Source organism: Embiotoca jacksoni, unplaced genomic scaffold (assembly GCF_022577435.1).
Source record: "Embiotoca jacksoni isolate LCO1_2020_lvr unplaced genomic scaffold, fEmbJac1.0.p SCAF_38, whole genome shotgun sequence".
NCBI classification, from domain to species: Eukaryota; Metazoa; Chordata; class Actinopteri; family Embiotocidae; genus Embiotoca; species Embiotoca jacksoni.
Window position 1 is genome coordinate 98,019 of NW_027185390.1, and position 20,586 is coordinate 118,604.

The 20,586-nt window shown below is 43.9% G+C and overlaps 5 protein-coding genes across 6 annotated transcripts in view; 2 read left to right on the forward strand and 3 right to left on the reverse strand.

Annotated features, from left to right (window-relative positions):
- Window positions 1-923, reverse strand: part of raph1b (Ras association (RalGDS/AF-6) and pleckstrin homology domains 1b) — a 38,011-nt gene extending 37,088 nt beyond the window's left edge. Inside the window, exon 1 of one of the 2 annotated variants that reach the window (XM_069166266.1) lies at window positions 656-923. The gene's annotated coding sequence lies outside the window, so the exon portion shown is untranslated. The remainder of the gene's footprint in view (window positions 1-655) is intronic. The other variant, XM_069166268.1, reaches the window with a different exon arrangement.
- Window positions 924-1,456: 533 nt separating this feature from the next.
- LOC138208517 (T-cell-specific surface glycoprotein CD28) lies at window positions 1,457-4,149 on the forward strand. The gene is made up of 4 exons (XM_069166446.1): window positions 1,457-1,796; window positions 2,774-3,127; window positions 3,204-3,349; window positions 3,823-4,149. The coding sequence occupies exons 1-4, from the start codon at window positions 1,709-1,711 to the stop codon at window positions 3,934-3,936; spliced, it is 702 nt and encodes a 233-aa protein (XP_069022547.1). The 5' UTR covers window positions 1,457-1,708; the 3' UTR covers window positions 3,937-4,149.
- A 1,065-nt stretch (window positions 4,150-5,214) lies between these two features.
- Window positions 5,215-9,735, reverse strand: fastkd2 (FAST kinase domains 2). Its single transcript, XM_069166272.1, has 11 exons — window positions 8,699-9,735; window positions 8,503-8,606; window positions 8,238-8,346; window positions 8,007-8,130; window positions 7,742-7,881; window positions 7,481-7,653; window positions 7,178-7,335; window positions 6,846-7,082; window positions 6,626-6,722; window positions 5,961-6,075; window positions 5,215-5,562 (listed from the first exon to the last, which is right to left on the reverse strand). Exons 1-11 carry the CDS (start codon window positions 9,332-9,334, stop codon window positions 5,440-5,442), a joined length of 2,016 nt encoding a protein of 671 aa, XP_069022373.1. The 5' UTR covers window positions 9,335-9,735; the 3' UTR covers window positions 5,215-5,439.
- On the forward strand, window positions 8,574-13,008 carry mdh1b (malate dehydrogenase 1B, NAD (soluble)). Its single transcript, XM_069166273.1, has 11 exons — window positions 8,574-8,633; window positions 9,907-10,005; window positions 10,085-10,197; window positions 10,288-10,422; window positions 10,504-10,646; window positions 10,720-10,888; window positions 10,968-11,745; window positions 11,838-11,979; window positions 12,315-12,484; window positions 12,566-12,705; window positions 12,789-13,008. Exons 2-11 carry the CDS (start codon window positions 9,984-9,986, stop codon window positions 12,840-12,842), a joined length of 1,866 nt encoding a protein of 621 aa, XP_069022374.1. The 5' UTR covers window positions 8,574-8,633; window positions 9,907-9,983; the 3' UTR covers window positions 12,843-13,008.
- On the reverse strand, window positions 13,003-20,193 carry retreg2 (reticulophagy regulator family member 2). Its single transcript, XM_069166275.1, has 9 exons — window positions 19,877-20,193; window positions 19,346-19,449; window positions 18,709-18,739; window positions 18,231-18,360; window positions 17,780-17,864; window positions 17,311-17,448; window positions 16,826-16,914; window positions 16,158-16,293; window positions 13,003-15,820 (listed from the first exon to the last, which is right to left on the reverse strand). The coding sequence occupies exons 1-9, from the start codon at window positions 20,128-20,130 to the stop codon at window positions 15,018-15,020; spliced, it is 1,770 nt and encodes a 589-aa protein (XP_069022376.1). The 5' UTR covers window positions 20,131-20,193; the 3' UTR covers window positions 13,003-15,017.
- Window positions 20,194-20,586: the final 393 nt, after the last annotated feature.

A 20,586-nucleotide genomic window follows, 5' to 3' on the forward strand; every position in this document is an offset into this window, starting at 1 on the left:
TTCTATGTACTCCAATACACTTAAAATATGGAGTACTGCATTGCTTCCATTTGATGCTCACCTAAAAATACCACCACCACCAGACAAAAGGGGCATGTTCCAGATTAGGAGATTATTGTTATCCATATGGACACACGGCATTACAAAATCACCAATTCCCCCACCCTCATCCATTTGCCGAGTTACAAACACACACAACCTTTAAAAAAAAAAAAATTAAAAAAAAAATGCTTTAATCCCCACTTTAAAATCCCATGAATCTGTCACCATGTGTGGCCACACAAAAATAAATATTTTCTACTCTTTTACATGTCTCTAATCCCTGCTTTAGGCTCAGTCGGGAAAAAAAGTCACTGAAGCAAAGAGAAACACTGATGCAAATGAAATGTAATTGTGATGAAAAACTACTTTTTCCAACTTGTGATAATAGAAAACTACTGTCATCAACAGGCTAGTCAGAATAAAATGATTCATTGCCATCTGGTGGACTAAAAGTGTATTGCCTATTATTTACAACATGAATATCTACCCTTACTTTGAATTATTGACACCATCAGAGATTTATAACTAGTGTATCGGTAATAAACTATGGAGGATAGTTACCTCCCCTTAAAACTAGTATGCGGCACAGCGGAGTCCCGACAGAGTGCTTTACCTGTGCTACTGTTTGATCCTGTGCGCTACTCTGACTCACAGTATCCAGACAGTAACTTCTTCTGAATGTATTTTCTCCACCAGTCAGCATTTCCTGCAACGACACGAATGTCGGTTCAGCATCTGTTGGTGTTTTTCAGTGTGTCCAGTGAACGTTCCCACGCAGTACGCAGCAGGTCGGGTCGTTGCACTCTCGGTCACTCCACCTCCAACTTTGGCAGCAACACTAGTCCTTTCAAACATCTGCAGAGCAACAAATGCAAAAGTATAGCTCATAAAATCTATCTTCTAGAGCCCATTCGCAAACAAATACTAGAATGGTGCAACTTTTTTTTTTTTTTTTTTTTTTCTGGTCAAGCTATAACGAGTCATCCCATCATCTCCCTTTGTCTCCCCCCATAACCACACAATGAAACAGCATAACAGAGCTTTAAATGTGCAGCAGCTTCCAACATACTTTACTAAAGCTCGGCATCCTCTAAACACATATTTACACGTGTTCACAATGATTCTGTATGTTTTTGTGCGCAAAAAGATGTTTGATCGCACGACACGGAAACTTTCAGAGGAAGAGGAATAAAAACGTTCAAAGTGTACAGCAGGATCGTTGTGTCACATTATCTAATGTTAGGGCCCCAAAATCAGGGAGAGAGCGGAAACTTCAGAAGAGGAGGTGTTATGTGTTACAGGATGTTTTCTCTCTCTCTCTCTCTCTCTCTCTCTAGAGAGAGAGAGAGAGAGAGAGAGAGAGAGAGAGAGAGAGGTGCGCGTGTGCGCGGGCGTGTGCGCGTAAAAGCTCAGTCGCCGCGGTGCGGTGGGAGTGCTTCAGTCTGGAGGCCGAGCGAGGATGTGATGCGTGACGTGTAAATGAGTACGTGAATGGAAGCGGGGTGGATGCTGGCAGAGTAACGGCTCGCATTTCTCTGCAAAACGTACGGATTGTGTAAATTTGGGGTCAAAGTTTTTTTGTTTTTTTTTTTGGGAGGGGGGTGATGAGGGAAAGCCTCGAGGGCGTCATTCTGCTGGAGGCAAGTTCACACTCTCCGCGGGAAAGATGAGACTCGTCTGCTGGGTGCTCGTAATCCTGCTGGGTTGCGGGTTCTTTCGCGGCACTCGGTCGAGCAGCAACGGTACTTGCGCCGGTAAGTTGTAGACTTATTTGAATTACTTTAACCAAAAATCAAGCTGGTAATAATTCGTACGCTGACGTTACGAGACGTGTGAATTTGTTTGCAACTACTGTCCATTAACGGCAAGTAATTAGGAGGGGAAAAAAAAACAAAAAAAACATTTAATTTAACTTAACAGTAAATAGCCATTTCTGATTGACAATCCCTGAGACTTTTGCACATGCGTGACAGTGGGACACCTTAGTTTCACTTGCAAACACTGAGGTTAGCACCTTTATTAATAGTGGTACAGTAAAGTCAGAGTGCAATATATTTATAACATGTGGTATCGGCTGATATTCAGGCCCAGTAATTTAACTCCTCTCGAGGTTGAAGTATAAGTACATAAAACGTGGAAAAAGGTGTCAATACAATTATAGTGAACATATTCTTAGTTATTATAATTGTATCTGGCGATTAGTACCTAAGATCATCCTTACAGTCTCCTCAGCTTTTATCAGATATCAGAATAAGAGCGCAGTAAAACCTTCATGCAACAAATGGCAACGGGAACCATAAACCGCAACCTTGTGAGTGGCAGCTGCTGACTCGAGCACTCCGACGGCAAGTTCAGTTTTTCATATGAAACTCAGTGGAAAAAGGTAAACGTGCTTCAGACATGCCCATGTCAAAAAGATATTCTGTGTGGGAGTGGAGTTGCTCTGAAATGACGAGTTTCAAAGCCTGAATTTCGGTTTGGGGGAATTAAATGCAAATAATTTGAGTGTTGGAGGGGAACCAAGCCGTTTTGCAACCGAGTCTGGTGACAAGACAGACACAAACGTCCGAACTTGCTGACACGGGAATCGCAATGTTTTTGACACTTTACAGTCACGTAAGCAGTATTTTCCCGGGGCGTTATTCTGCGTGACACTTATTCAGAGATCTTACAAAATACTGTGATTGAGACACTAAATACAACTGCACCCATTTTTTTGTTTTGTCTCCAGAGCTGCTGAAGATTTACCGCATCCCTGCGAATGGCAGCATGTCTGTGTTTGTGTCGTGCCCCAATGTGACCAATGCGACCGGCAGGGACGTGACCTTTACGCTCTTCAAGGGCAAGGACGAGCTTTACAAACACTGTGTGGGCTCCGATGGCAAGACCTCACCGCACTGCCAATCGCAGAAGCCCAGGCTGGATATAAAACCAGACAAAAACGAAGAGGATAAATTTGTTGGCTTCATCCTTTCCGGAGTAGCAGACAGAACCCTCGACATGTACAGATGTAGGGTCACCATCACGTTCCCTCCTCCCCTTCATACTGAATGGAGTACTCAACCGATCCTGGTCGTTTTAGAAGGTAAACACTGTTAAGAGGTGGAGGTTTTGTGTGCGTGAACACGTACGGTATAGTAAACTCTTCCTTCTCTCTGTAGGACAACACTGCATAGAGGATGACAACATTAAGTATGAAGTGAAGACAGAAGATACAACACAAAGATTCCCATGGATCTGGGTGCTGGTGGTGGCATTTCTCAGCACCTACAGCCTAACGGTCACCGTCATTGCCTTCGTCAGCTGGGTGAGACGTTGCCGAGATCTTTTCCCGCAAAAGGTTTTCACGTTGGCCAATATGTAAACTGATATCGATACATCTGCGACAGGCTCGAGTATTGAACAACGTGGTGCTACTTAAGAGCTACTTAAAAAACATGTCACATATTCTGACATCTCCCTGATTCAAATCTTTTTTTACACATTTATTTAATTTGTTTACCCGTTTTATTATTACAGCTACTATATTATTATTATTATTATTATTATTATTATTATTAATAATAATATTCTCTGTGTTTTCCCTCCTAATACCGGGATCTGGGATCATTTTGGTATTTCTATTGCATTTATCCAATAGTGCAATTCTAATTTATTCTCGGGGTGAAAATAGATGTCGGGCCAGAAAGCTTTGGGGCCCTCGCCGACAGCCCCGTCTTCACTTACAGGCGTCGTCGGCTGATACTTCATCCGTCTTTGTCTTCGTGTGTCTCCTTCCAGTTGAAGTTGAGGGAGACGGATTCCCAGAGCGACTACATGAACACCAAGCCCAGAGCGCCCGGGGACCGCAGGAAGAAGAGGGGGGTTCTGAATCCTATACCGCGATACTTCTGATCGCTTCGTGGGATCATTTGCACAGATTCATTTAGAAAGAACAAGACAGGGTGTGTCCTTGTAGTAGCTTCATCTCAACAGAACATTATTATGAGAGAGATTTGTGTTGTTTCCTTTGTGTATTTTGTTTGCGAGTAGCCTCGTTGTTTTTGTCTACACAGCAAAAGATGTAGCTGTATGAAATAATAGTAATAAAAAAACCTACCCATCGTTTCTGGTTTTCCTCACTTTGTTTCACTTTGCTGTCTCTTCCTGTCACATGCAGCCCTGCACTTGGTGGGAACCCCTATCTGTGGTCGAAACAGAAGGTGGTGTCTCAATGGGGGGATTTAACCACATTTAAAGGGCTCTTACAGCGTGTGTGTGTGTGTGTGTGTGTGTGTGTGTGTGTATATATATATATATATATAAAAAGGGCTTCTACCAACCCTCAAAAATCAAGATTTGCTAGTGATTAAAACTGTGATGCACTTATCTTTCAAGTTTGCAGGCTCTTATTTCAAAGAAAACACAATGTGCTCTCGGAGATGGCATCACCGAGGTTGATGACGAGAAGCAGATTAACAGCAAGGAGCGGCAAGTACTTCAAACAATAACAATCTGCACCATTTCCTGTCTTCCTCCCTCAATTTCTTTCCACGTCTTGCTGCTTTCTGCAGATGAAGCAGCTTCAAAGGGACTCCACCTTTTACCTTGCTCACCTTGCACTTTCTGTTGCAGTTACTGCAAGCGCTCACGCTGGTTTTATTGGTTTGCATTCGGCCGCATGGTCTTACTCAGCAACTAGCTCGGCGACATTACCGTGTTGTTTCTAGTAAGCCGTTTGGATGGCTTTGGCAGCTGATTAAAAACAAACGATAAAATATTTTTTTTTCTCCTCCGATGAGCGAAACTTTCCCACAAACTGGAGGCGGTAGCGCTACGCAAAGGAAAGTTCAGGTTTTCTGCTAAAAACGGCTACAAGTTGTCTGAAATCTGCAAAGTTACATTTGTACTTGTCTCACTGAACCATTGAATTATTTAAATATTTCTGCCTTTCTCTGAATATGGTGTTATTTTTATTAAGAACTGTTTTTCAAGCTTTTATTGCACTCGTGGCCGTCCGACTGTCTGTGAAGGAAATGTTCCTATTTCAGTTTGACGTTTGCATAGTTTAAGTAAAAAAAAAATTAAAAAAAAAAAAATCTAAATTCCTTATAAGGCAAAGCTAACTAATCATCTGATATCGTGCATTAAAAGTCATAGAATAAATATAGTAAAGCAAGATCTCCGTCATAATTACGAGGCAAAAATCTAATGTTTTATTTTGTGTGCAGATTTTTTTGGCAACAAAAAATGAGCATGAATAAATGTATAACTTTGCCTCTAATGTGTACCTCCCAGCTCAGTTCATCCAGTGGCATCAGTCATTTCAAATACGTTAATATACTTTTACAGTCTGATAAACCTGTTTTCGTGACGGCCGCAGGCCGACTGGAGCGGAAACGGCTTCGACATCCGTCTTCAAGACCCCACGTGCTCCACTGCAGCTGGTGTTTCTGACCGGTGTTGTTTTGAAAATATCTGTCCCCTGAGGAAATCCGTCCTCTTTTCCTCAGGGACAGAGCGCAGCTCCTGCTCCGCTACCTGGGGAACAGGGTGAAGATCATGTTAGTCTCGCTATCGCCGTGATGAACTCAACACTGACACTTGTTCCATTAGTGAAGGTTTCATTTATGGTTTGAAGAAGGATCTTACTTGTTGCCGTGGAGAAATACAATGTTTAGATATTAAGTAAATTAGAAGCATTATCATGTCTATAACGTGTAACTTTGGAGATGATGAAGCCAAACTGTATGAATGTATTTATAATAGATGGCTAATGATAATGGAATGTTTGCCAAACCTAATACTGGTATAATGGTAGTTAGTAAAAGAATTAGGAGCAAAATAAGTAAGAGAGAAGCTTTTGAATGAACAAATACTCTTAAGACTAAAGAAGTAAATGACGCGTCCGAATAAAAGAAGGAGAGTCAGAGTCTTACGAGGACAGGGTTATATCCCAGGATCTTCAGATGGCGAACCTTCACAGCCAGGGGACCGCGAGGATTGGATGTACCGTAGCAAAAACCAGACAATGGGGCGTAAATTACTGCAATTCTAAGAAATCGAGAAAAAAAAAAAGTTAGCTTTCAAAAGGTCAAAATTTGAATTTAAGTCACATGACAGATTGAAAGAGGATTATTTATTTTCAGAGATAACGTCAACTTCTGACTTCCTTTGTAAGGACTTTGATGTGTTAAGTGCCATGAAATAACCTCTGTTGTGATTTGGCGCTATATAAATAAAATTGAATTGAATTGAATTTGAGACACAGACACACAATACACTCCTGCTTTATGGTTTCTATATTCTTAAGGTACTATTGAATGCCCAAATAAGTCCTTCACTGAACTGTTTTAGTGTGAATTGTAGACTTTCTGCACTTTGTTGCATGCAAAGTTACACAATCAGATATTTGATGTTAGATTAGCACGCCGTTCGTCAATGCACAGCACCATCAGAGCAGAAAAAAACCTCCACCTGCGCTCACAGCTTCACGCTTCATTAAGCGTGACTCATCGAATTGAAAACGGAGGGTGGAAATATAAAATACCACGACAAGTTTCTTCATGATGTTATCCAACACAGACTAACTCTGATCTCTTACCTTTGGCTGCTCTCTGCCGGAGAACTCTCTTCCTCTCCACAGCTACTTGCTTCAGTCACAGAAGTTTGGTTTGGCGGAGGTTCGGTTATGACGCCATCTAAGAGTAAACGTACACAAACACAGGTGCCTGCTCGCATCGTAGTTTCAAAACCATCTCATAAAGTATATAGTTTAAGTTAAAATGGAGCGTGTCATCTCACGTGTTTTTTTGTGTCTTTACCTATGAGGTAGAATTTCTCCACCACCACCATTTCCTGTAGCTTTACGTGTTCCTGATCTGCCACCACACTCCGCAGATCGTGCGAGAGATGCGAGTCGACCGACGGAGCGCCGGGCGTCGGGTTCGCCAGGGCCGACGCGTGGACGGACAGGGGCCGAGGAAGAGGAGGACGGTCGAGACGGAGACACAAGTCCACGGTACGAACCATTTTCTCCCGGCTCTTCGGAAACTTTGATGCTGAGGAAGGAGAGAAGATCACAAGGATGACGTTCAAAAATCCAAAGAAACAGACTACACCTGCCAGACTGCGCGTGTGTGAATTAGTGTCTTACTGGCAAGCTGCTCCAGCGTACAACTCTGTAGAAGTTGCTCCAGTAGTGCAAAGGGGAAATGGCCCAGCAGGCAGAGACAGTAAACGGCTTTTAATAAATCCAACCCAGACATCCTGGGTAGATAGGGCACCAGGGCATCGCCGAGACTGTCGAGAAACCTTGAGCGGCAAGAAAGACGTCACATTTTTAAAGTTACGGAACATCTACTGTCGCCATCTGGTTGTTATTCCATCGTGGCGGTGGGCTTGTTTATTGTCTGAAGACAGTTAAATTTTGTACGCTGGAGACACGTTCGTGACGTACGGCTGTCTTTGCTGCTGCAGATCATAATTCAGAGAGGAGTACACCTTGAGGAGACAGAGGAGGTCTTTAAGTGTCAGGACGTCGGGGTTGGCGATCACTCTCTCAGCGTAAGCCTCCATCAAGGCAGCGGGACAGAAGACGAGGTCCCCAAACACAGACAGGAAGAGGAGCCTCTAAACAGAGAGGAAGGAGTAATGCAGTTAAGGAGGTAAATGTAGTAGCTTGAATTTTATTCTAACACGAGTCAATTTATAGCAGCACCTGTTTGTTGGTCCATATGTCAAGTGTGGAAGCAACATAGTCTGAAATGGTAGTGAGCAGGTCAAAGTCTCTGTAGAGCAACTCCTTATAGGACTGCAGCAATTTATACAGTCTGTTGAAGGGGATTCCGTTGATGTTTTCTACCAGAGAAGAGAGACATGGAAAAGAAAAACATACGTGAAATAATATCTAAGGCAAAATATGCAAAGGCTCTTTTCATTTTTGTGACTCTTTAGCCGCTTTTTCTTGTGGAAAAGGTTTCTACCCGATATTTTTTTACTGCACACGTCCAGCAGCGGTTTGGAGTAGAAGCCCATTGTGGCCATAGTGGAGATCATGTACTGGGCATTGGGAAGGCTGAACTGGTCTGTCATTGATAAGGCCTTTTTCTGGAAGAAGCAGTGTGCAGAGCAAATGACAACATGGAAGGGATTCAGTGACAGATTACAAAAAAAAGTATTTTTGAAGTACTAAAATGTTTTATTAAGCAAAATACCTCAAGTTTCCATTTGAGCTCCTTTGGGGCATCTTTTCCCAACAGGCGCATCATGGTCTGGAGAGTCACTACGTTCTTGATCCCGGGAAGACGAGCCTCGACTACCAGCCTAAGACCGAACGACAGCAAAAATCACTGCAAGGAGGTGGAAAGGTAAGAATGTATACGGTAACAAACCAATTTTGTCTGCACTACTTTGGGATTCATGGGGTATTCTTTCTGGTATTTCTCAACCCTTCCTAAATGTGTACTGCTTAGGTCATACCTCATGCCTTCTTTAAGTGCACCGACATTGGGGCTGCTCTCCATATGTTCCAGACACGAGGCCAAGATGGACAGACACTTCTCATCAAAGTCATTCAGTCTCTCCTGTTGATGGATGAAAAACATATTTGCGTGAGTAACAAAACATAAACACTACCAATGAGGGGAAAAAAAAGTTGACAAAGTTTTGAGCTTACTTTGCAGACTCCGAGGAAAGTTTGAACCACTCGGCTATGTTGAGGCACACCCAGCTTGACCATGCTCAGGAGAGCGTAAGTCAGGTCCTCGTTGCGCATGTGCTCCACAGTCTTCATGGCCTTTTGCAGTAGTTTTTCCAACTCCGTATGCTCGAACATTAGCCGCAGCTCATAGTGTCGCTGCTCGTCTGACATCTTCTTTGTGGTGGACCACATGTGGGACAGGCAGTTGCTGACCTGTCGAATTGTGGGAGCGTACTGACAGGTCAGGTCCAGCACGTCTGATGGGGAACCGCAGCGCTGCAGGTGGTCCATTAAAGGGGACGTCCTCTGTCTCTGCTCCGAGGCCGACTGGTCAAAGTGGTCCACCTCAGCTGGCGGTGATGACTCAGAGGAGACACGGTCGCTCTCCACCAGTTCACCGCCGTAGCTCTTACTCTGCGAGTAAAACCTTACTGAACTCGCATGACCGCCAGAGAGCCACGTCTGGCTCTGCCTCGGGCGACGTATCGGTGCCAGCTGTCTACATCCAAGTAAAGATGTCGTCACCTGGAAACTGCGCTGTTGCCACGGAGACGTGCGGCTGCAAAAGCGCAGGCCCCTTCTTATGACCTCCTCCGCCGCAAAGACGGACATAGTTCCCGAATAATTGAGGGGACACTTAAGTGGGGAGGAACGTTAATAAGACGCTTGGAAGTCCTAATTTATGTCCGCATTGCGTCCGTGTGTTGTAAATAACAACAACAAACAACAACAACGAAGTATTAGGACAAATTTGGAGCCAAAGAATCGGTACGTTTTACGAATGTTTCTGAATCTACTTCACGCTGTCAAACAAGGTCAACAAACGACTCGTATATTAATACTCTAATTGTACAAACGTACCGATGCATTTCTTTACGGAACACGTCGTACTTGCCAGATAATGAGAGAAAACGTCGTTCTCCGGAGCAACATTAGTCTTAAACGTCCCGTTCGTGTTAGCATTCGCACGCGCTGGCTGTTACCGTGTGCGCTGTCGTATTTTGTCCCCCTGTAAACATGTGAAACGCGTTCTGTATTTATTTTATTTTTTTTAATATAAATTATGTTCATTATAAGCACAGCGTGTTTTAGATATATCAATTGCTCTAAAATAAATTTTTTTTAAAAATCATCTCTTTAAACTCGTACATTAATACGCTTCCTGATATATTTTTTTTTTTTAGTTTTCATGCGTTTACCACACGGAATCAAATAAGTGCAACGCCACCCGTTTCCTAGCAACCAGCGCTTTCCGATCATAATGGCAAAATTTGTGCTTGCTGGTAAGTAATGTTACGTTTTTACCCTCTAATATTTAACTATATTTCAAATAATTTGTTTCTACGTTGTCAACCTTCACAGGCAAAACAGACTGCCCTCATTACGCCAAAGCGGAACTTTTAGTCGACTGTCTGCAACGGTGTCTGCCAGACTTCAGGGTCCACAAGATTTGTATCCTCCCAGAGGAATGGAAGGTAATCTCTCTCTCCTATCAAAAAGTATTTGCAAACCAGTTGCATATGTGTTTTTAGTCATCGACGTGACATGTCCTGGGCTTCTGACAGGAATGGCTCGAGGCCACCTGCAAAAGAAATGTCTGGAAACACGAGCGCTCTCCTTTGGTTTGGAGGGAACTAGTGGACCAAGGGGGCAAAGGGATGCTCTTAGGGGGCTATAATGAATTCCTGGAGCACTGCCAGGTAGGCATAGATAGGTTGTCTCGATTAAAGATACGTCAAAACTACCAAACCTGGTAATGCGTTTCATCTGTGGTTGTGTAGGATTACTACAACATCACATCAGACATGCCGACAGATATGATGCTGAGTGTCGCGGCAGAGAACGAGGAGACCAAGATGAGCCTTATTGGGGAAGAGCAGCATCGCGTCGGTCTTATCCAGCACTTTCACATATGGATTAGCGGGTGGGTTTGATGCACGTTCCCCCCCTGCGGTTTGCTTCAAGAGTGATTCGACTGACAGATTTGTCCTTTTCAGTGCTCTCAGCCCAACGAGCTACGTTCTGATCCCCCATCTGCTTTCTGCTGAGGTGTTCCCCCACGCTACTGTAATCAACCTGCACCTACTGGACCTGGAGGGGAGCCAGGAGGAGCTGCAGGGGCTCCGGATGGAGACTGTGGACATGTCACTCAGTGTACTTCATCAGGTACGGGACTTTCGCAAAGCTTAGATTCTTTAATCACGTCGGAAAGAATATAAAGTCATCTAAACGAATGTGTTCACAGGTGACTACTCACACAGATCTCGAGCAAGCTTTTCGAGAAGCTGATGTCATCCTCCTGCTGGATGATGGCCGGTCTGGTGACACAGATAGAGAGAAAGAGAAAGACAAAGACAAAGAGAAAGAGAATGAGAAAGAGAATGAGAAAGACAAAGAGAAAGACAAAGAGAAAGAGAATGAGAAAGACAAAGAGAAAGAGAATGAGAAAGACAAAGAGAATGAGAAAGACAAAGAGAATGACAAAGACAAAGAGAATGAGAAAGACAAAGAGAAAGACAAAGAGAATGAGAAAGACAAAGATAAAGAGAATGAGAAAGACAAAGAGAATGAGAAAGACAAAGAGAAAGAGAATGAGAAAGACAAAGAGAATGAGAAAGACAAAGAGAAAGACAAAGAGAATGAGACAGAGAATGAGAAAGAGAGAGCGAGAGAGAAAGAGAGAGAGAGAGAGAAAGCAAAAGAGAGAGAGGAGGAGAAAGAGAGAGAGAAAGAGAGAGAGGAGGAGGAGAAAGAGAAAGAGAGAGAGGAGGAGGAGAAGAAGAAGAAGAAGAAAATAAAGGACATCTCGGACCGGTACCGAGAGTATGGACAACTGATCGACACGAGAGCCAAGAAGACGGTGAAGGTGATCGTGTCGGGAGACTCGTTTGTCAACTTGAGATGCTCCCTTCTTGTGGACGCCGCACGCTCCATTGACAGCCACCAGTTTGTCGCCGCGGCAACTCGGCTGGAGAATCAAGCCAGGGCTGTAATTGCAAAGAAGTTGAAAGTGAGGACATCAGGTATCTAGTGTACACTTCGACTTTGATTTCCCTTGCCTTTCAGCACTATCGTCTCAAATACTGTGTGAACATTTTTTCTTCTTCTATTGTAGATATAAGAGGAGTCATTGTGTGGGGAAACATCAGTGGTTTTTTCTACGTTGACCTGCAGAGGGCGGAGGTTTTCAACTACGATGGAGCAATCTATGGACCACCTTTCTTTTCCCAACAAATCCTGCAGATCGTTACCGACAGGTCTGTTACAATAACAAACAGTAAGTTTTCACTAGTTTCACTATGCAACAGACCGCCGGACTCGGAGCTCAGCTACGTAGGTGGTTATTTCTTAATATGCATTCATTTTAACGGTTAACTCCAACTAACTGCCACTTTGGCTGGCTAAACGAACATAATATGACAAGGTCTGACGCTGGTCTACCATCGCATTACCGAACCCTAGCCTGCTGTGATGTCAGCCTGCGCAAATGTTGATTGCGCAATAGATTTGTCCCAACAGTGTCCCTGCCCTGATCAAAAACATCCTGTGCAGAGATGTGCCAAAAGGGCAATAATCCCCTCCTCCTTTCCAGGACATGGTTGGAAACAGACTTTCAACACCTGGTGTGTCATCATAGCAGAGCTGTGGCTTCAAAGACCGGCCAAGCCGTGTTGGCCGCAGATGGGATCCTCGTTGTCCTGAAGGCTTGGAATGGCGCTAGCGGTCCAGATGAGGTCCTGTCTGTGGGTGTACTTTGCCCAGGTTAGGACGCGTTGACCTCAGCCACTCCAATGTAAAGTTCTGGAAAACACGAGAGATTCACATGATTATTGCTACTTCCAGGCCACTACAACCTCCCAGATGGCATCGTCCTCTCAGTTCCAGTTACCTTTACAGACGGTAAACTGTCCGTACTGCTCGACGTCACTGTTGGAGACAAGCTAAAGGAGAAGCTTCAGCTTTCTGCTAGTGAACTGCAGCAGGTGTCGTCATAAAAACAAAACAAAGGAGTTAGACATCATATTTAAAGCAAACGTACTAACTGGGTCTTTTTTTTCTTTCCCAGGAAAAACAACTTGGATCAGAAAACGGCTCGATTGTCACAAAAAAAGATGTTTGAAAGACATTTGTTCCTGGTAACATTAAAAAAAATAAAAATAAATTAAAAAAAAAAAAGAAATCACTTAATATGTACCACACACACTCAAAACACAAGTTAGAAGTCAGTTCGAATGATCAAAGGTAGTAATCCAGATAAATTTCAATGCCACATCCTAAAGTTTGTTTCAGTTTGTTCTTTTATTCTCTTAACTTTCACATGTAGAGTTGCAGTTTTATTTTACCAGTTGAATGACAATAAATCCTTCCCGCTCGGAGAAACTCGTCCACAGCTGTTGTATTTTTAGACGTAAAAGATCAAACTGAGTACTTTATGGAAAAAGGAGAAATTAGAAAATATATTCCTTTTTTTTTTTTTTAAATTGTACAGTTCAGTAAGTGTCTTTTTTATAGGTAAATAAGCGGTATTTGAAGCATAAAACACACGACTACAATACACAGACTAGTCCGTTAACAGCGTTCTCTACATCTGATGTTATCGCTTGCCACCCATTTCCATTTACAGTTGGGTGGTCTTTTCAAAGTAAGGACACATCAAAACTTGAATTCCCCTCATTGATAATGAAATATTAATAAACTGAATTCAATGGGCTTTTTTTAACCTGAAACATTCAAAGTGACTCTTTTTTTCTCACAAATTGTGCAGTACTTTGTCAGCTGACAAGGAGAACTTGAACAGAGTGCTGTTTTTACATGCAGAATATACACTTTCCTTTTGTTTGTTTTTTTTGCATTTCTACACTATACACAAGTAGGCGTTGACTGGGAAAAAAAAGAAAAAGGAAAGGTTACAAATACAGTGCACTACACTAAAGTTGGGAAAAATGGACACATATTCTGCAATGTTATATTCACTTTGTACAACCCACCCCTGAGATTTCAATGCCGAGTGGTTTACAAAAAGCAAAATCAGTCTCTTCGTACAGTCGAGCACGCTGCTAGATCTCTGGTCAATTTTTTGCCATACGTGACACATAATTAAAAGTATTATGCCCCTTCCTTAGCTGAAAAAAAAATCTGCTCCAGTTAAAGTCCTGCTCTTTTGAAACTTGACCTCAGATATTGATCACGGTGAATACGTGTGTGATGCACGGCATGCATAAACTTGTCGTGGCACGCAGGCGGTTATTCATACATATGCCAGTGATACATGTACAGATAGTACATGGGCCTGTCTAACCAGTCTCAAAGTTGTAGCTTCAAAATAAATTCAGTTCCATATGGAAATTAAAGCCCATTCACAAATGTCAATAAAAACGAGGCATCCGTCGCAGAGAGGAAACATTTCGGGAACATTTCTTTTATCTCGTCACGTGAAAGTCACTTGTGTGTAAAGATCTAGGAGTTGTCAACATCCAGTAATGTCAAGGATTCCATGTTCAGGCAACAAGTGAAAAACCACCGCACGACTTCTCTTTGTCAAAACTGCAACCTTGGAGGTAAAGATCGGGAGCAATATATTGTTTTTAAACTCGGGGAACATACAACTACAATTCAAACCCGGATGTCCGCGGTGTCGTCATTAAAACACTCGCATTATAATCTTTATGGGGAACTGAAGGGGTACTTTCAAACTCCTTCTCACCTTAATAATAATCATCAAACTGACAATTAAATTAAATAATTTATAGCATATATTAATAGTTACATAATCCAACATTTCAACTCTTCATAACACCATCTGCTTCTGAATGAGAAAATAAAAGCATCACGGTTGTACCGGGAGAAAACAACTCGGTAACGATGTCTCCGTAACTGTTTATCTGAGCGCTGGCTTTCTCTCACTGGACATGTTACTATCGGGACAGCAGTCAGCGTAACACAAAAACCTCGACTGTAAACGCAGTATAAATCATCTCTGTTGTAGTTTGTGTATTTAACGGTATGGTGAAGCCGTGTCTTTGTGAATGACACCTGGTAGTAGCTCATGATCCTGGACTCGAAACAGGTACACACCCCACGAGGCTATGAAAGCACAGAGTATCTCAACCATCTGCTACACAATCACCAACCAACAGCATTAAACGCCAAACTCTTTGATAAATGTATTGTATGAAGCAGTATGTATGTATGTATGTATGTATGTATGTATGTATGTATGTTTATAATGTAGTTTTAACGTACAAATAAAAACAGAACATTTGGGGGGCGGGAGGGGGGGGAGGCAACAGGGCAGCTATGACTGTGGTTGATGCTGAGGAGATGGAGGTGAGTCTTGGGCTTCTCCCACCACCTGTCTGTCAGAGCTGAGGTCCAACTCTTCATCCGCCTGCTCCAGTTCACTTTGGTCCAAAAGCTCAAAGTCCTCTTCTTCGGTCTGGACGAGCGTGTCGTCCGGGAACTCCTCGCCGCCGGCGCCGCTTTCTGTCGTGAAGGCCTCGTCCGGGTCCTCGTCGGGACCTGGCGCCCCGACCGCGGTAATTGTAGTGTTAGCGGTGGCGTCTGCGGGCTCGGTGGGGGTCTCCGGAACGTCCGGTGGGGTTTCGGTCGGGAGGAACTCGGCCAGGGAGGGCTCCTCGCTGGCCTCGCTGGAGCGCAGCAGGGCTGACAGAGTGTTCTGCACTACGGTGGAGATGGCCGTGCTCACGATCTCCTCGCTCAGCGCCTCCAGGGAGCGCTGCGCATCCCGGGTTACTGCATCTTCCCTCTCCTCTGCCTCCCGCCTCTCCGCTTCCTCCCCTGCGTCCGGAACGGGCAGCGTGCCCTCCTCACTCCCGGGTGGTCGTCCGTGTCCGTTGAAATGAGTGTTCACAAAGTGAAGAGGGGACGCTAGGTGTTGGATAAGCAGGCTGGCGGGGCTCAACGGTTCCCCCTCTGCCTGACCACCAACCTGGGTTCCATCTCCCTGGCCCGGGCCCCGCAGAGGAAAGTGAAGCAGGTTGCGATCGATGGACGGAAACTCCTCAATCGAGGGGAACTCGGGGAGATCCCGGAGGTAGGACTCCTCTGGGTCGCTGTGTAAACTCTGTTGGTCCAAATCTGCAGCAGAAAGCAAAAATGTTTTTGGTTTTAAAAACAAGACCAAACTGAAGAGTTGAACAGCTGCATATACCAGGAGGTGAGGCCACACTGTGGGTAAGATAAATTTAGAAAGTAAATATGTGAATAGTGTTTACTTGAGTGCAGGCTTGAGCTGAAAACCCCTGTAATTACCCTGTTAAACAAATAAGTACTGATGCGGGGAAGGATGTCATACTTCACTAGTTCAAAACAACAACAACTGCATGGACACTTTGTTTCATATTTTCAGAGCAGAGAAAAACACAGACACTTTGACCTCAAAAAACAACAACATCTATACAGGCAGTAATCTTACCTTCAGAGAGGTCCGCGAGTTGAGGAGTGGTGGCTCTGGACACCGAGAAGCCTCCACTCTCCAGGATGGATGCCTCTTCGTCCGACAACTCCGAGTCCGTGATGGCCATTGCCAAAGCCGTAGTCTTCGCATCCACCTGACCCAAAACACAAACGTATCATCATCTTCCTCATCTCTTACGTAACTGAAACGGGAAAACTTCCAATAAAAGGATGAAGATAAGTCTGACTTTGGTAGGTACACTCATCGCTCACTCGTTACTCACTGCTGGCGACTGTGATCTTCAGGGACAGCAGCAAACCAGACGGATAAATGATAGTAGTTTGTGTTTATTGCGGTTTTCTGCGGGTCTAAATTCATTCCACAGACGTAGCGTCACGACTGAATACCCGACACAACATCAACATTGTAGGTAATGCATGCGAACCACGTGCCTCTGACAGTAGCGCTAATGGAACGTGGTCGTACTTGAGGCCACACCACAGACCTCCGTTCCCACCCAAGTACTCATGAAGGTTGATGCTGACCTCAGCACACCACACATCCGGCTCCCGATACTGCCTCTTCTGCTGGTGCTCTTATGGTTTTCTAGCTCCACCCACACTCATAAAAGTGTGTGTAGGGTGTATTGTGTAGTGCGTGTAGTGTGTGTGTGTGTGTGTGTGTACCGTCGGGGCAAAACAGGACAGCTCCTCCTCACTCTCGCTTTCCGTTTCAGCTCTGGGCTCGTGCCCCTCCTCCAGCTCCTTCTTCACCTCTGTTAAAACACACGTTTAACATGTCATGCTGACAAAGGAGACACATGTGGACCTCCTGCAATGCCACAACAGAGACAAATGAATGGCAACAGTATAACATACTCTTTGCAAGAAATGGGATGTGGGTGCAATTGTACCCGAAGGAAGCACTGTTCAATTTTCACAATTATGTAACAGGTGTTGTTACAGTGTCTTTTATTCTTTCTGTGTCTGCAGAGTGTCTCAGGTTGGGTGTCGGTGAGAGGAAAAAGAAAGGTGATCTACAGCGATTCAGAACTCTGCTCCATGTGTAACAGTGGCTCCACTGTATGGTCAGGTACCGTATCAAATGTTACAATCAGGCGTGTTGCAGCTGCAGGATTTCTATAGTCGCAGAGTGTGCCGGTGACACTCACTCCTCTTGTCGTGCTTGCGGTGCTCGGTGTCTCCCTTCATGCTGTAGTCCAGTTTCATCAGGATTGGTTCCAAGCCCGTGTACATCCTCTGGATGAGCTCATGGTACACGACCAGCGGCCACAAAAGCACACTGAGGACTGAAAAAGCACAATAACAACTTTATGAACTGTCCTTTAACCGTATTCAAAGCAAGATCGCTGTAAAGACACAGGAAACATGGCCCGTTTCCCAAAGAAAATCCAGTTATGTAACTGATAAATAAGGGAGGAAGAGATACATTTACAAATACAAGCTTGACTTATTAGATAAACGTGATTCTTCAATAACAAGGAATGCAAAAAAAAAAAAAAAAAAGAAGATGTAATTACTCCACTAACGGCCATTCTTACCTAATGACCATACGCCCTCTGTCTGTCATGTCAACCAGGCAGCCAAACAGCTATGTTAATTAGGCATGAAGTGACTCACCTATAATGTAGGAGATCATGATTCCTGGTACATAATGTCCAACCACAGCGAGTACAAAGCAGCCACTGCACATCATCACACAGAACTGGGAGATAGAAAAAGTGAAGGGTATTAGATGACTTTATCCTCGAGCCGCAAGGGGTGCAAGACGAGGAAGTGGAAACGGTACATCTCTGCAGGTGTGTCTTCTCGTACTGTGTGATAGAGGACGCGGTCTAAATGTGTCCTCGCAGCTGCATTACCTTCTGAGTTTGCGTCAGCCTTTTATAATTCCTAAACATTTATCTTCTAGTTAGACTGTTAGTTTAACAATTAATGAGCTGCACAATCCTGATTTAAAATAAGTCGCCACCAGATAGCGTGCTTGTAAATAGATTTACAGATGCACTGTTTTCGAACCATAACCTGAGTATTACACGCATTTTAATTAGTCAAAGTCCCGGTGCGGTACCTTGCCGTGGTTCTGCCGTTTGTACTGCAGCATCTCCTGCAGATACAGACACCAGATCAGGTAGCTCTCAGCCAGGTGGTGGCTGAGCTCGGGAATACTGAGCAGACGCTGCTCCCCGCTCATTGATTCTCTGCGTTCAAACACAAGGACACGACACACAAACACGGGAAGATAGCGACAGAAATCAACACGTATAAAGAACAGAAATCCGTACTTCAGGTGCTCCAGGCTGCACTTAAAGGCTTGCAGAGAGGTAGTGCAGGATTCCATGTCCGTGTAATGACAACGGAGGGAGACATGCAGATGATCACAAATGCTACACATTAATAAACAAGACGGGGCTCCACATTTTTTTTTTAATAATAGTGTGACGTGACGAAAACGGAACAAATGATCTCGTACTAAATTACCCCAGGAAATGACGACAAGAGTTGTGTCGTAGAAAAAATGTTACATTAGTAGTTTGTCATGCACATACCTTTGTACGGGTTGAGCCTCTGCGTGTTGAACTACAGATGAGGAAAAACACATGATTAGCCGCAGGTCATGAACAAAATTGGTATTTCAGTAGAAACATCTTAAATTGTTTTTTGAAGATTAAAGCGCTGTGGTGTAAAAAAAAAAAAAAAATCTCAGAATGCCCCTAAACCTGTGATCGAGGGGCACAAATTGTGACTGATTAATTATAATGTACAAGTTTAAGTCAGTATCCTATTTTAAAATATCATTTATTCCATTTAATTTAAATTTCCGTCTCTAACGCGCAGTCACACAAACAGCGCCGTTGTTCAGTCACGAAGTTCAGAACTTATTGATTCTTATGATGTTCCGTAAAATATGGGTATCGAGGGCTAAATAAAAGCGTAAATACTTCAAAGCGTCTCTTGATTTCCGTCACATACAGATGGTGCTTTATTCAGATGAGGATGATTGTGCACTTTTCTTTGCTTTTCATTTACTCCTACTACAAGTTACTGCATGCATTTGATTTGAGCTCATTTTACACTAAATACAGAAACTTTACGCACTAATTAGAGGGGGGGCAAAAATTCTCTTTTCGTTGTTGTTTTTATTGTTTATTTTTATTTACTACACTGTTGGTAAAAAAGACCTACCGGTAATGACGGGCAACTTGGGCTTCCACCTCTCCAGTAGCATCAGTCCCAGCAGGGAGACGCTCAACAGGAAGAGAGGCCGCAGGGAGGTGGAGGACAGGAGCCTGTGGAGACACATGGAGACGCATGGAGACACATGGAGACGTAATCCAACAACTGAAATAAAGATACACATCCATTGCACGTCTCAGCTCCGATATAGGAGGCGGAAGAAAGTAAGAGTCTGTCACTGACAGCTGCTTCACGAGGCCCGATGTCTCGAGCGAGCATTAACAGCTGCGATAACTCCAAAATAACCTATTTGTCTATTTGGCAACACAATATGTTTACGACATCGCATCCGCCGTGCTGGAAACAAACGTGAACTGGCTTGCGAGGTCCGTTAGCATGAGGCTAAAGACGTGGGATTAGCAAACTAAACGTGACATTCGCTCGTGATATCCCCAGCGAGGCTAAACAACAACAACAACAACAACATATCGCTCCATCAAAAACAAAGCGGATTAAACAACACGGACTTGGGACGGCTACCAGAATAATGTGTTGAGTGTCAGGGCGACGGAGACGCTGTACAGCGGCCTCTCCCACACCAACAGCCTCTGCACCCACAGCAGCAAGGGCTCGTACTGCGAAAGCCAAGCCTGGAGACGCTCCCGCAGGCGGACGAGCTCCGGGTTTTCATCCCCGCAGGCCTGCTCCGATGTCCCGGCGGGGAAAAGAGCCTCCAGGCCGACCGAAGAGGAGGTAACAGAGAGGCGTCTTATGGCCTCCTCTCCGCTCGCCATGTTTCCCCCCACTTTGTTATGTTGTTTTTGGTGATCACGGGGTGTACGGAAGGACCAGCATCAAGCGTGACAGACTTAAAAAAAAAAAAAAAAAAAAAACTTAAAAAAAAAACAAGCTTCCGGTTGTGGCTTTCAAAATAAAATAATCGACGCCAGCGTTAAAAAAAAAAAATAAAAAAAATAATGTCACAATTATGGAATCAATCAATCAATAAATAGATGGCAAATTTATATTTCATATGAAGATTAGAAAAACATTATGCATTTGGCCAATGTCCGGTAAGTTTATTTCGCTTTAAAGGCTATACCAGTTTCTGCCTTTGCGCTTGATTATTTCCCGCAGCTTGACATACCATTGATGGGCGCACAGATGGGCGGACGGATCATAAGGCCCGTCATAGGAGAGAAAAAACAAAAACGTAGTCACGTGTTTCCTTGTTTACTGTGTCGAGAGAA

Coding starts and splice junctions, on each gene's coding strand:
- mdh1b (XM_069166273.1), top strand. CDS start 9,984: ATGGCAAAATTTGTGCTTGCTG. Junction 10,198..10,287: donor TCCTCCCAGAGGAATGGAAG/GTAATCTCTCTC, acceptor GGCTTCTGACAG/GAATGGCTCGAGGCCACCTG. Junction 10,423..10,503: donor AATTCCTGGAGCACTGCCAG/GTAGGCATAGAT, acceptor GTGGTTGTGTAG/GATTACTACAACATCACATC.
- fastkd2 (XM_069166272.1), bottom strand. CDS start 9,334: ATGTCCGTCTTTGCGGCGGAGGAGGTCATAAGAAGGGGCCTGCGCTTT. Junction 8,347..8,502: donor GCACTTAAAGAAGGCATGAG/GTATGACCTAAG, acceptor GTTCGGTCTTAG/GCTGGTAGTCGAGGCTCGTC. Junction 6,076..6,625: donor CCGGCAGAGAGCAGCCAAAG/GTAAGAGATCAG, acceptor TCGATTTCTTAG/AATTGCAGTAATTTACGCCC.
- LOC138208517 (XM_069166446.1), top strand. CDS start 1,709: ATGAGACTCGTCTGCTGGGTGCTCGTAATCCTGCTGGGTTGCGGGTTC. Junction 1,797..2,773: donor CAGCAACGGTACTTGCGCCG/GTAAGTTGTAGA, acceptor TTTTGTCTCCAG/AGCTGCTGAAGATTTACCGC. Junction 3,128..3,203: donor GATCCTGGTCGTTTTAGAAG/GTAAACACTGTT, acceptor TTCTCTCTGTAG/GACAACACTGCATAGAGGAT.
- retreg2 (XM_069166275.1), bottom strand. CDS start 20,130: ATGGCGAGCGGAGAGGAGGCCATAAGACGCCTCTCTGTTACCTCCTCT. Junction 19,450..19,876: donor ACACTCAACACATTATTCTG/GTAGCCGTCCCA, acceptor GTGTCTCCACAG/GCTCCTGTCCTCCACCTCCC. Junction 17,865..18,230: donor AACGGCAGAACCACGGCAAG/GTACCGCACCGG, acceptor TCTATCTCCCAG/TTCTGTGTGATGATGTGCAG.